Source organism: Salvelinus sp. IW2-2015, unplaced genomic scaffold (genome assembly GCF_002910315.2).
Source record: "Salvelinus sp. IW2-2015 unplaced genomic scaffold, ASM291031v2 Un_scaffold3352, whole genome shotgun sequence".
Taxonomy (NCBI): Eukaryota; Metazoa; Chordata; class Actinopteri; order Salmoniformes; family Salmonidae; genus Salvelinus; species Salvelinus sp. IW2-2015.
The window spans coordinates 42197-52274 of NW_019944636.1; the positions used below are offsets into that span (position 1 = coordinate 42197).

Below are 10078 nucleotides of genomic sequence, written 5' to 3' on the forward strand. Positions count from 1 at the left end.
GATGGACACACAATAACAAAACCCGCTCTTGCTCCTCCCCCAAGAAGCTGATGTTCAACCACATAAGGCCAACTGGTTAATTAATTATTAAAGACTTTGGGGAGGGGTGCCCTAAGCGAAACGAGGAGTTGGGTTTTTAATGGTCAACTATGGATTCCCATTAAGCTTTATGATTTAGAATGTTAGGACCCCATTAGGTATCAAAAAAAAATATTTAAACAATTATTGACCAAATTTGGCCTTTACTATTTAAAGCCCATAGACCACACATTTGCAAAACACATTCAGAAATGGCAATAAGGGTAAAAAAAGACATTATAAGAAAAATTTTTTGAACAGTCTGGTCCTAAATCTAGGAGATATACAATTTAAAGCGTTTTTGTGGTAGGCACAAAACTACCTTCATACTTCCATTTGTTTTTTTAAACCGGTAACGGTTACCTTCAGACGAGTCCGTGACACAAACGGAGAATCAACACCGTGTTTGTGATGATCTTTCCTGTTCCATAGAGTGGTCTACAAAAATAGTTATTATAGGTTCAAAAAAACCGTTCAATGGACACTACAGTATGTTTTTCGTGCCAGGAAGACTGCATTTCTTCGGGATGTCTCTAAATTTCTGACAAACACTCTAGCTCTGCCACCTTTCACGCAGATGCAGATTGTACATACGGATGCAAGTGGATTGAGACACATCCAATGCAAAAAAAACCGATTATTTTCTAGCCTTAAACTTGACAGGATGTTGGAGTGATTTTCTTGCTCTGTTAACTTAGATTGATCTGCACCGACGCGTCAATCGACTCCAGGGGAGTAAGATGAAGGCTGTAGAACTTTCACTGTTTACTACTCAGCGGGCCGCTAAGTTCCGCTGTTAGCGTGGTCTGTGCTGACTGATATAGAACACTCACAGTAGAAGCGAGTCCTACACTAGTCACTAGAAAGTCATGCTAGAAAGAGTGAAAGTGGACAATCTCTTAACAATAGGGGCCACTTTCCATTATTTGTAGCATGAGCTGGTGGAGGGTGAAGTAGTTGGGGAATGGAAGCTTCAGGGTGTTTACTACTTGATGGAACTGTCCCATGTCAGTCACATAGCGTCTCGCAAGCTTCAGGCCATTTACACTCTCCATGGCCATAGAGAGGATGGAGAACTGCGGAATGCCTCCGTCGGGCTGGGAGTAGGGAGGGAGATGAAGAGCAGTGTTGTTAGGAATGATCTAAAACCGGACAGATTGACAAACATTGTATAGACTCACACACTTGTTGGAGTGGAAAGTCAAATTGATTGGAAGCTCATTTCAGGTATGACACAAGGACAGCTGAAATTAAAGCTTAAAGCAGACACTACACGATCTTAATACCACCAAACGATTGCCTTACTGCCTGAGCAGCAAAAGCCCACACTACAGAGCAAATCATCCTATTGGTTACAACAGATAAGGCCATAGTTTCCTTTAGATCACTACAAATAAGTGCTAGTCAACATGAGTTGCTAAAGCGAAGGGCCGTAAATGTATGATGTGTGTTGTTTCCTCTTGATTCCCAAACGTTCATTCCTCTAACACAGCACTAGTCCTCCCTCCCTTCAGTCCAGTAGGTGCGGCCAGACACCCAGACTTGACCTGTCTCGATTGCGTGCAGTAGCAGCGGTGGTCTCATGCCCCTCATACGGCGGTTGATATTTGAGATGTGGCCGCACGCTCTGTTGTTGGTGAGACAAGATCTCTGTCTGTGTGTGTGGTGCTCCGGGAGATGCTGATTATTGGTTTTAGTGCGGCCTGGGTCCAGGCCAGTGTTGCGTGGTTCTAATTGTGGTTTGGCCAGCCTGGGCTCAAATCTGCGTGTCTACACACTTAATACAGGGGAGCTCACAGTTTATTTACATTAAAATCTACTGCGCATGCCTGAGACGGACGGGCTGAACAGCGGATAGTGTGCGGCGGATATGTCGTGCCTACAAAGCTGTACGTCGTGTGTGTTGTGGTGCGTGTGCGTGGGTGGAGGCTGATTCCTCCCAGAATCCACATCACAAGGGTTGTCTAACAACAAACCATTCCTCTCACAGATGGACCCATTCCCAAAGACGAGCACACACTCTTCCTCTCCCTGCTCCTATTCCCCTTCTCCCTCTTCTAACCGCTTGTTGTGTTGGTCAACTGTTGTGTTCGGTGCAGGTGGTGTGTGTGTGTGTGTGTGTGTGGGTGTGTGTGTGTGTGTGTGTGTGTGCCTGTGTGTGTGTGTGTGTGTGTGTGTGTGTGTGTGTGTGTGTGTGGTGTGTGTGTGTTGGCTGTGGTTGACTTACTCAAGTTCAGAAGCTGCTCAAGACTGCAGACATTACAAACTACTGGAAAACCACACACCCGTTCACAATCAGCCATTGCATTAGCTGTAGAAATAGACATAAACAAACAAACACCTCCTTCTCCTCCTTCAGCCTCCTCTGCCTCCCTGTTAGCATGGGCCAGCCAAATAACACAGGAGATTAGCCGCTAAGCTAGCTCTCATAATTCCCCACACAGAGGATGAATTGTCCTCATTCTGGCCATGTCAGGTCTGTGTGTGTCCAGTTGTTGTGTGTGTCGTGTATTGTGTAGTGTGTGTGTGTGTGTGTGTGGGCTGTGTATGTGTGTGTGTGTGTGTGTGTGTGTGTGGTGTGTGTGTTTGTGCTGATGGGTGTTATGTAGTGTGTGTGCTGGTGTGTGTGTGTTACTCACTGGCTGCTGGATAGTGGGCCAGCCTTTGGGTAACGCGTGCAGGTGTTCATCTCCGAGGTCTGCCTTGCTGAAGGGAGATCCATTCAAAGAGTCTTGCTCTTAAACGGAAATGAAACACAGCCCACGGTGGAATCAGATGGACACCCCTAACACACACTCACACATCTCTCCCTGAACACACAGCTACCCAAACAACAACACAAAGAATAAAGCACTACATACACACAACACATTTCTCAGTCACCTTCCCCTCCGGTTCATAATAGTTCACCAAGACACTCATGCTAAACTGGCCCCTTGGCAGACAGCGAGAGTAGTAGGCTGCTGCCCTACTCCAGACAACACGCAGCAAACACCACATATCAAATAGAACTGAGGCGCCGTTTTACACTGGAGTATTACACCACCACCAGCCTATTGCCACAGTACTTCACAGCAAACACACACAGCAGTCTGCAGCATCCTGGCACAACGGACAGGACAACCACACCCAAAGAGAGGACAGGTACAGAGACAGGTACAGTTGGGTGCATTACAAACGTTCCCCACGCTACACGCGCAGATGTATCAATAAGTGTAATGCTCATTGCATATACTCAGGGGAATTACTTCATGCATTGGTTTCAATAAGTTATGTTAGAATCTTGGCAAACAAACGTGGGCACACACACACACACAACCACAGCCTTCCGATTAGGAGCTACGAGAGAGTGTGATGTAGAGCAGATAGTGATAACAGTGGTCAACTGATGTTGACCTCCATGTTCCCTGTGAGGGAAGCTGGGAACTAATTCAACAATAGTTACTATGTTCTTTAGACTGCTCTCCCTTGTTTGACAAAGAGACTCTGTGTATTACCTACGCCTGTGTTATTGCGCACGTGAAGTTACTGTTGGCAATAGGCGGCCTTAGGTGTGTGTATAACTGTCCAGTGTTAAAACGGCGCCCTCAGTTCTTTGATATGTCTGGGTGTTTGCCTTGCCCGTTGGTTGTCTGGAGTAGGGCACAGGCCTACTGACTGACCTCGTAGGCTCTGCTGCCCAGATGGCGTATGCTGGGGTTCAGGTTAAGCTATGGAGTGTCGGTATTCCGCTGTGACATATCATGACATGGAAGGGGGTAAGTGGAACTGAGAAATGTGTTGTGTGTAAGTAGTAGTGCTATTATTTGTATGTGTTTGTTTAGGTGGCTGTGTGTTCAGAGGAGATTGAGGGTGTTAGGGTGCCATCGTGTTCATCCGTTGGGCTGTTTCTATTCGCGGTCTTTAAGAGCAAGACTCTTTGAATGATTCCTCCTTCAGCAAGGCAGACCTCGGAGAGGAACACCTCACGCCTTACTCCAAAGGTGGCCCACTATCCAGCAGCCAGTGAGTAACACACACACACACACACACACACAACCACACCACACACACACACACACCACACACACACACACGCACACACAACACACACACACACACCACCACACACACACACACACACACACACACACGACACCACACACAGACTGACATGCCAGATGAGGAATTCTCCCTCTGGTGTGGGGGAATTATGAGAGCTAGCTTAGCGTAATCTCCTGTGTTATTTGGGCTGGCCCATGCTAACAGGGAGGCAGAGGAGGCTGAAGGAGGAGAAAGGAGGGGCTAGCATGCTTACAGCTAATGCAGGGCTGGATGTGAACGAGGTGTGTGGTTTTCCAGTAGTTTGTAAGTTCTGCAGTCTGAGGCAGCTTCTGGAACTGAGAGTAGCTCAACCACAGCCAACACACACACACAACACACACACACTACACACACACCACACACACAACCACCACACACACCACAGGCACACACACACACACACACACACACAACACACACACACACACACACACACACACACACCACACACACACCACAACACACACCACACACACAACACACAAACTGGCCAAGTGGTTGACCAGGAGACCGGAATAGGGGAGGGAGGGAAGGGAAGAGTGTGTGCTCGTCTTTGGGATGGTCCCATCTGTGAGAGGAATGGTTTGTGTTAGACAACCCTGTGATGTGGATCTGGGAGAAGCCGCCTCCACCCACGCACACGCACACACACACACGAACACACACACATACGCACATTGCTGTTCCAGCCCGTCCGTCTCAGGATGGCAGTAGATTTAATGTAAATAAACTGTGAGCTCCCTGTATTAGTGTGTCAGACACGAGGCCAGGCTGGGCCAAACCACATCTGAACCACGCACACTGGCCTGGACCCGGCCCAAACCAGAATCAGCATCTCCGAGCCACACACACACAGACAGAACTGTCTCACCAAAACAGAGCCTGCGGCCACATCTCAAATCAACCGCCGTATGAGGGATGAGACCACCGCCACTACGCACCAATCAGACAGGCCGTCTGGGTGTCTGCCCGCCCACTGACTGAAGGGAGGGAGGACTAGTGCTGTGTGAGGATGAACGTTTGGAACAGAGGAACACACACACACCATTCTGCTCTTAGCCTCATGTTGACTACGCACTTACTGTATGATACTAAAGGAACTATGGCCTTACTGTGTAACAATGGATGTTTGCTCTGTGTGTGGGCTTTTGCTGCTCAGAGGCATCGTTTGGTGGTATTGATGTGTCAGTGTCTGCTTGCTTTATTTCAGCTGTCCTTGGTCATCTGAAATGAGCTCAATCATTTGCTTTCCCCAACAGTGTGTGATGTCTATACATGTGTAATATGTCCGGTTTAGATCATTCTAACCTGCTCTCTCTCCCTCCCTCTCCCAGCCACGAGGAGCATGCATGTTCCCATCCTCTCTATGGCCATGGAGAGTGTAAATGGCCTGGCTGTGAGGCTCTGTGTGATGACATGGGACAGTTCATCAAGTGAGTAACACCCTGAAGCTCCATTCCCAAACTACTCACCTCCACACAGCTCATGCTACAAATAATGGAAGTGGCCCCTATTGTTAAGAGATTGTCACTTTCACTCTTTCTAGCATGACTTTCTAGTGACTAGTGTAGGACTCGCTCTACTGTGAGTGTTACTATATCAGTCAGCCCAGACACACGCTAACCAGCGAACTAGCGGCCGCTGAGTGTAAATCAGTGAAAAGTTCTACAGCCTTCATTTACTCCCCTGGAGTCGATTGACGCGTCGGTGCATCAATCTAAGTTACAGAGCAAGAAAATCACCCCAACATCTGTCAGTTTAAGCTAGAGATATCCGGTTTTTTTTGCATTGGATGTGTCTCAATCCACTGCATCCGTATGTCACACTTCTGCATCTGCGGTGAAAGGTGGCAGAGCTAGAGTGTTTGTCAGATTATGAGACATCCCGAAAATCAGTCTTCTCACGAAAACATCTGTAGTGTCCGAACGGTTTTGACCTATAAACTATTTTGACCACTCTATGGACAGGAAGACTCTCACAAACACGGTGGTGTTCTCCGTTTTGTGTCACGGGACTCGTCTGAAGGTAACCGTTACCGGTTTAAAAAAACAAATGGAAGTATGAAGGTAGTTTTGTGCCTACCACAAAAAACGCTTTAAATATGTATATCTCCTAGATTTAGGACAGACTGTTCAAAACATTTTCTTATAATGTCTTTTTTTACCTTATTGCCATTTCTGAATGTGTTATTCAATGTGTGTCTATGGGCTTTAATAGTAAAGGCCAAATTTGGTCAAATAATTGTTTAAATATTTTTTTTGATACCTAATGGGGTCCTAAAATTCTAAATCATAAAGCTAAATGATCCATAGTATGACCATCTTAAAACAACTCCATATGTCAGCTTAGCACCCCCCTCCCCCAACGTCTTATTAATAATTAATCAGTTGCTATCGGTTACATCAGGCTTCCTTGGAGGAGCAGAGCGTTTTGTTATTGTGTGTCCATCTACATTATTCAACAGCTCTGTCACTCTCTCTCTCTCTCTATCAGCCTTCTCTCATCCCTTAATCCCTCCCCTCTGTCCCTCTATCTCTGCTCCTGCTGCATGTTTCATTGGCTGCTAAATGTTTTAAGTGGTGTGTTGTGAGAGACCCTTGTGAGACGGTGCTGAGAAGGTATCAAAGAATCTGAGGCTACACCTGACAAGATGTGACAAGTCTCTAGCTGACACCTGACAAGTCTCTAGCTGATTAGTGTTGTGCTCCCAGACTTCTCTGCTCTGAAGGGTCAAGCAAATTGTTTCCACGCTTCATTAGCAGTTTACTTAATTAGCTAATTTACAATCACAGCTCTTTGTTTCCATGGCGCTAGCAAAGACATCAAACAGCAGCTCCCTCTCCATCCATCTCCCCTCTGCTTTCCTCCTCTCTTTTCTTTCTGCCTTTCTTAATCCCTCTTTCTTGTCTGTTCGCCAGTTTGGAGTCTTTAGAGATGGTGTGTGGAGCGGGGAGGGGGTATAGCCTGGGTGATCCGTGTCTGTCTGTCTGTCTGTTTGTGTGTGTGTGTGTGTGTGTGTGTGTGTGTGTGTGTGTGTGTGTGTGTGTGTGTGTGTGTGTGTGTGTGGTGTGTGTGTGTGTGTGTGTGTGTGTGGGTGTGTGTTGTGTGTGTGTGTGTGTGTGTGTGTGTGTGCTGGTGAGAATAAGGGTGATACATCTAAGCCTGGTGGTAAACAGCAACTGTCACTATTTGTTAGAGTGATGACACAACTGACAACATGTCACATGTACGAACAGAGTCATACACACAGGCACATCCATACAGCCTGTCTGATCCACTGAGATCCTGATATCTCTACTACTGTCAGCTTCAGGACAGTCCACCTTCCGCTACCCACATAACAGACACCCAACAAACCCATTATGAACCCTTTAACAGAGGCCCAACGAACCCTTAACCAAGCCTAACCAAAACAATGGTCCGTAAGGGAGAGAAATGTCTTTCTAATGATCAACTCTGAGCTGATATCACCAGGGATAGTGGGTAATAACTCGGCATGGTACACACACACCACACACACACACACACACCACACACACACACACACACAACACACACACACACACACAACACACACACAACACACACACACACACACAACACACAGACAGACAGAGAAGTATGTTGTGAGATGATGGCAGTGGACAGTCAGATCAAAGCCAGAGGCAGGCTAGGAAAATTGGAGACGAAAGCTTTGTTTGGTGTCTCATTTCACACACAGCCTCAGGGCAGATGGAGAGAGAGGAACCAAACGGTGACAGATAATGCTCTCCCCTCCAGCCTTCCTTAGTCATCGCTCTGGCAGAAGGAGAAGAGATATTAGGAGACACTTCTATTTCCAGCTCTTTTCTTTCATCTGATCTGTGATCTCTCTCCCCGTTTTCTCTCTTCCCTTCACTCCTTCCACCGCTATCTTCTTTCCCCCGCTATCTTCTTCCCCCGCTATCTCCTTCCCCGCTATCTTCTTCCCCCGCTATCTCCTTCCCCCGCTATCTTCTTCCCCCGCTATCTTCTTCCCCCGCTATCTCCTTCCCCCGCTATCTTCTTCCCCCGCTATCTCCTTCCCCCGCTATCTTCTTTCCCCGCTATCTTCTTCCCCCGCTATCTTCTTCCCATCACCTATTTTCTTCTCTTCTCCTATTCTATCTCTTTTTTTGTTGCATAGTAGATACATTCACTAATTTCTCCTCACCTCCCTCCCTTCTCTCTCTGTCAGGCTGTCTGGTATAGTACTCTGTTGGCTGTGTTAGTGGGCTGAGGGTAATGTGTAATGTGGGCTGAATCTCTGTCTAGAGGGCTAAGGCGTAAACAGAGACTCATTGTCGGGGTCTCGAAAAACCCTGCTACTGTTTATGACTGAGCCACAGAGACGGAGAGAGAGAGGAGGACGAGAGAGAAGAGAGGGGTAGAGAGAGAGAAGAGAATGAGTTACAAGAGAGAGAGAGAGGAGGAGAGAGAGAAGGAGAGGTAGGGAGAGAGAAGAGAATGAATTACAGAGAGAGTGAGAGAGAGAAAGAGAAGAGTGTGAGTTACAAGAGAGAGAGGAGGGGGAGAGAGAAGGGAGAGGGTAGAGAGAGAAGAGAGTGAGTTAGAGAGAGAGGAGGGAGAGAGAGAAGGGAGAGGGTAGAGAGAGAAGAGAGTGAGTTACAGAGAGAGACGAGAGTGAGTTACAGAGAGAGAGAGGGGGGGGTGGTTTTAGGTTAGAGAGGAGTTGTGCGAGTGAAGAGAGAAAGAGTTAGGGTAGTGGAGGAGTAGAGAGTTAGGAGTGGAGGAGTAGAGAGTTAGGGAGTGGAGGAGTAGAGCGTTAGGGAGTGGAGGAGTAGAGAGTTAGGGAGTGGAGGAGTAGAGAGTTAGAGGAGGAGGTAGAGAGTTAGGGAGTGGAGGAGTAGAGAGTTAGGGAGTGGAGGAGTAGAGAGTGGAGGAGTAGAGAGTTAGGGAGTGAGTAGAGAGTTAGGGAGTGGAGTAGAGAGTTAGGGAGTGGAGGACTAGATAGTTAGGGAGTGGAGGACTAGAGTTAGGAGTGGAGGACTAGAGTTAGGAGTGGAGAGTAGATAGTTAGGGAGTGGACGAGATAGTAGGGAGTGGAGGACTAGAGTTAGGAGATGGTGGATAGAGAGTTAGGGAGTGGACTAGATAGTTAGGGAGTGGAGGAGTTAGAGAGTTATGGAATGGAGACTAGATAGTTAGGGAGTGGAGGACTAGAGTGTAGAGGGAGTGGAGGACAGTAGAGAGTTAGGGAGTGGAGGACTAGATAGTTAGGGAGTGGCAGGACTAGATAGTAGGGAGTGGAGGACTAGGGTAGGGAGTGGAGGAGTAGAGAGTTAGGGAGTGGAGGACTAATAGTTAGGGAGTGGAGGACTAGAGAGTTAGGGAGTGGGAGGACTAGATAGTTAGGGAGTGGAGGACTAGATAGTTTAGGGAGTGGAGTAGGAAGGAGTTAGGGAAGTGGAGACTAGAGGTTAGGGGTGGAAGGAGTAGAGGAGTAGGGAGTGGATGGGGACTAGCGAGAGTTAGGGGGGAGTGAGGGACTAGAGATTGAGGGAGTGGAGGGGACTAGAGAGTTAGGGAGTAGAGAAGAAGAGAGAGGGGGAGTGGAGGAAATAGAGAGTTAGGGAGTAGAGGAGAAGAGTTAGGGAGTAGAGGAGAAGAGAGGGGGAGATGGAGGAATAGAGAGAGGGGAGTAGAGGGAAAAGCGGTGAGATCATGTTTTTGTTATTATTATCATGCACTTGAGCCGTCTATCTATGCTGGGATTAGCTATGCCATGGACATTCATGTTATTGTTTCATTTTCTTCTTTCCTTCTAATATTGCCCAAACTCCCCGTTCTCTTAAACCACACACACCACTGGTCATGATTCTCTAAACGAACACACACACACTTTCTCAGAGTTGTCATGAGCAGAAGAAAATCTTCT

The 10078-nt window shown here is 47.3% G+C and overlaps 1 protein-coding gene across 1 annotated transcript in view; it reads left to right on the top strand.

Moving 5' to 3' along the window:
- The window catches only part of LOC112075715 (forkhead box protein P4), a 44540-nt gene that overhangs the window by 21505 nt on the left and 12957 nt on the right, over nt 1–10078 (top strand). Inside the window, exon 6 of the mRNA XM_024142670.2 lies at nt 5496–5594. Coding sequence (XP_023998438.1) covers nt 5496–5594 — 99 coding nt within the window. The remainder of the gene's footprint in view (nt 1–5495; nt 5595–10078) is intronic.